Raw genomic sequence first — 2,639 nt, 5'->3', positions numbered from 1 at the left:
TGGGATATTGTCTCTAAGATCAAAGAAATCGTCAAAAGACGACGAGAATTTGAATTTCACCTATCGTGTTGCTCGTAGTGATTTTACTGGTGTTCGACTACGATTATGATTATTGACATTCAGGTAATATGCTAGGATCTTATTTATTCGAGAGACTTATCCTCAACGCTAATATTCTCGGCATTAATATTCTCGAGGTTATCTCGACACTCGAGGAAGGGCTCGTTCCCTCGAATTATAACTCTTTGGGGAAAGAAGCGTATCGCCTCCCCGCCACACTGTTTGTGCTTATAATAATTATATATTATATATTATCATATACATATGTTCAATAGCTCATCCATTCAAAATTGCTTGTTTTAGATCTGAATTCTTACAACGTTCCTCTCTTTTTATGCATGTTTTGTATGTGAGGGAGCAAGGAAATCCCAAGCTAGATACAAGATCGAAAGATATCAACACCTTTATTTAGTCCATGTGACAATACTCTATAGACTATCCAAGATCGAAAGATATCGACACCTTTATTTAGTCCATGTGACAATACTCTATAGATTGCAATGGATGTATTTGTTGGGTTTCAACTCCCAAAACGCACAAACAATATGGACATGACCAAGTCAATAATAAATCACCACCCTTAACATTTGCAGGGAGGATGGGCCGTGTGTCAGGTCTCAGGTCCACTATTTTACTCATTCACTTTGTTTCTTAAAAATTTGATACAAGAGTTGGATTGAGCTTCAATTTTGAGTTAGTAGTTACGTGAAAGGCTGCTTGCCGCCGCAAATTCCCGGAATCTGGATTGTTGAGAGGTCCCGTGATTATGAGAGGAGGTAACTTGCTTTGGGGACGCTGTATGGGAGCGTTGAGGATGACCAAAGTTCCCAAAGATATTTGCGTGTTTGGGATAGCCCTGACATACGCCAGGGGGCTAATAATGTGTGCGTGTGTTGAACGCGTGTGCGCGCGCTACAGAGAGCGGTGTTGAACAGTCGCCGTGAAAGAGAGAGAGACACAAACAGAGACAGAGAGGGAGAGCGAGAGACTCATCGCTCCACCATACCATGTCGCAGCAGCAGCAGCAGCAGCAGCATTATCATCAGCATCAGCAGTATGTTTTCGAACAAGGACCCCTTCCCGTGCTGCTTTTCGGCGTTGAAGGTAGACGTCCTCCCCCTCCCCCGCCCACATATGGCAAAAACAAAGGCTCCCTTGTCATCCTCCCTTCAGCTGAGCGCTTGCCACCCAAATCCTTGCTTATCGCCTCACCCGAGTTGGATGGGGAGTACCCCGTGGTCCTTCTGTTTCATGGATTTCTTCTTGGCAATCAGCACTATTCTCAATTGCTGCAACACATCGCCTCGCATGGATTTATCGTCATCGCTCCTCAGGTATTAAATTGTCGAGTTGTTCAATGTAGAGACTTGGTCGGCTAGAAACATGTTACGACTCATGGATTTTTATGCTGAGTACTCATCTCTTCACAGATGTATAGTGTTACTGGTGCCGACGCGAGTCAAGAAATAGCGGATGCAGCTGCCATCATCGATTGGCTGCCTCATGGGCTGACGAAATGCTTTCCGGACGCTCTAAGATTGGTGCATCCAAAATTTGAGAAACTTGCTCTTGTCGGACACAGCAGGGGAGCGAAAGTAGCCTTTGGCCTTGCGCTTGGTTTATCTAAAACGTCACTCGCGTTATGTGCCATAGCCGGTCTGGACCCTGTGGATGGCAAGGACGTTGGCCAGCAGACAACGCCACCCATTCTCAAGTTCTCGGAGCATTCCTTTGATTTGAAGCTTCCAATCTTGATAGTGGGTTCGGGTCTGGGATCGATGAAAAGGAACGCCCTCTTTCCTCCTTGTGCCCCCGAGGGGGTGAGTCACAAAGCCTTTTTTTATGACAGTTCGGAGCCCGCCTTTTATTTCGTGGCATCTGAACATGGGCACATGGATTTTTTGGACGATCGCACTCTAGGACTCCGCGGCAAGCTTTCCTACTGTACATGTAGAAATGGACCATCCAGGGCGCCTATGCGCAGATTTGCAGGTGGGATGTTAGTGGCTTTCTTCCAGGCAGCAATGTTTTCTGAAACTCTTGCTTTGCAGGACCTTCTTGAGAATCCTTCCCATGCTCCCGTTAAACTAGCAGATCCTGAGTGGTATATTGCATCATCTTCATCCAGCTCCGATGTTCCAAAGTTGGACAGAGTCTTCTGTTGACATCCTGCTGAGTTTAGAAGTTTTAAACTTCTACATATTGCATGTGTATATATGGGCATGTCTTTCCTTATTATCCAAGGAGTGTGTTAAGCTGTCTTATTATCCAAGTATACTTTTTATTCCTTCGAAATCAGACACAGCTGTGTTTCCAGTTGAAGGCCAACATACAACACTTTAAGCTACCTGTCTGCACTTTGATTGAGAAAGGTTTGTATTGGTGAGTGCAGTGCTTACGGGGTATGTGATCTAATTGATCGTTATATTCATCCACTATTTTCCGTTATATTCATTTGGGGAAGAAAATGCGTTAAATGCAAGCCCAATATTGCCCATAAAAAAGGAAGATAAAATTTGGTGCAATATGTCGTAGGTCAAGGTTTTGAACCTCAAAGGGCCTCCATGTAAAGACACAGT

At 44.6% G+C, this 2,639-nt stretch overlaps 1 protein-coding gene across 1 annotated transcript; it reads left to right on the top strand.

The window, feature by feature from the left end:
- The first annotated feature begins 895 nt into the window (after positions 1-895).
- LOC147896432 (chlorophyllase-2-like) lies at positions 896-2,358 on the top strand. The gene is made up of 2 exons (XM_087382151.1): positions 896-1,394; positions 1,491-2,358. Exons 1-2 carry the CDS (start codon positions 1,068-1,070, stop codon positions 2,223-2,225), a joined length of 1,062 nt encoding a protein of 353 aa, XP_087238277.1. The 5' UTR covers positions 896-1,067; the 3' UTR covers positions 2,226-2,358.
- The last annotated feature ends 281 nt before the right edge of the window (positions 2,359-2,639 follow it).

This window comes from Dipteris shenzhenensis, chromosome 12 (genome assembly GCF_047967505.1).
Source record: "Dipteris shenzhenensis isolate YYH24624 ecotype China chromosome 12, Dip_SZ_1.0, whole genome shotgun sequence".
NCBI classification, from domain to species: domain Eukaryota; kingdom Viridiplantae; phylum Streptophyta; class Polypodiopsida; order Gleicheniales; family Dipteridaceae; genus Dipteris; species Dipteris shenzhenensis.
The sequence above is the reverse complement of the archived record's forward strand: the minus strand, read 5'-3'. Positions and strand labels throughout refer to the sequence as shown.

Coding starts and splice junctions, on each gene's coding strand:
- LOC147896432 (XM_087382151.1), top strand. CDS start 1,068: ATGTCGCAGCAGCAGCAGCAGCAGCAGCATTATCATCAGCATCAGCAG. Junction 1,395..1,490: donor TTATCGTCATCGCTCCTCAG/GTATTAAATTGT, acceptor ATCTCTTCACAG/ATGTATAGTGTTACTGGTGC.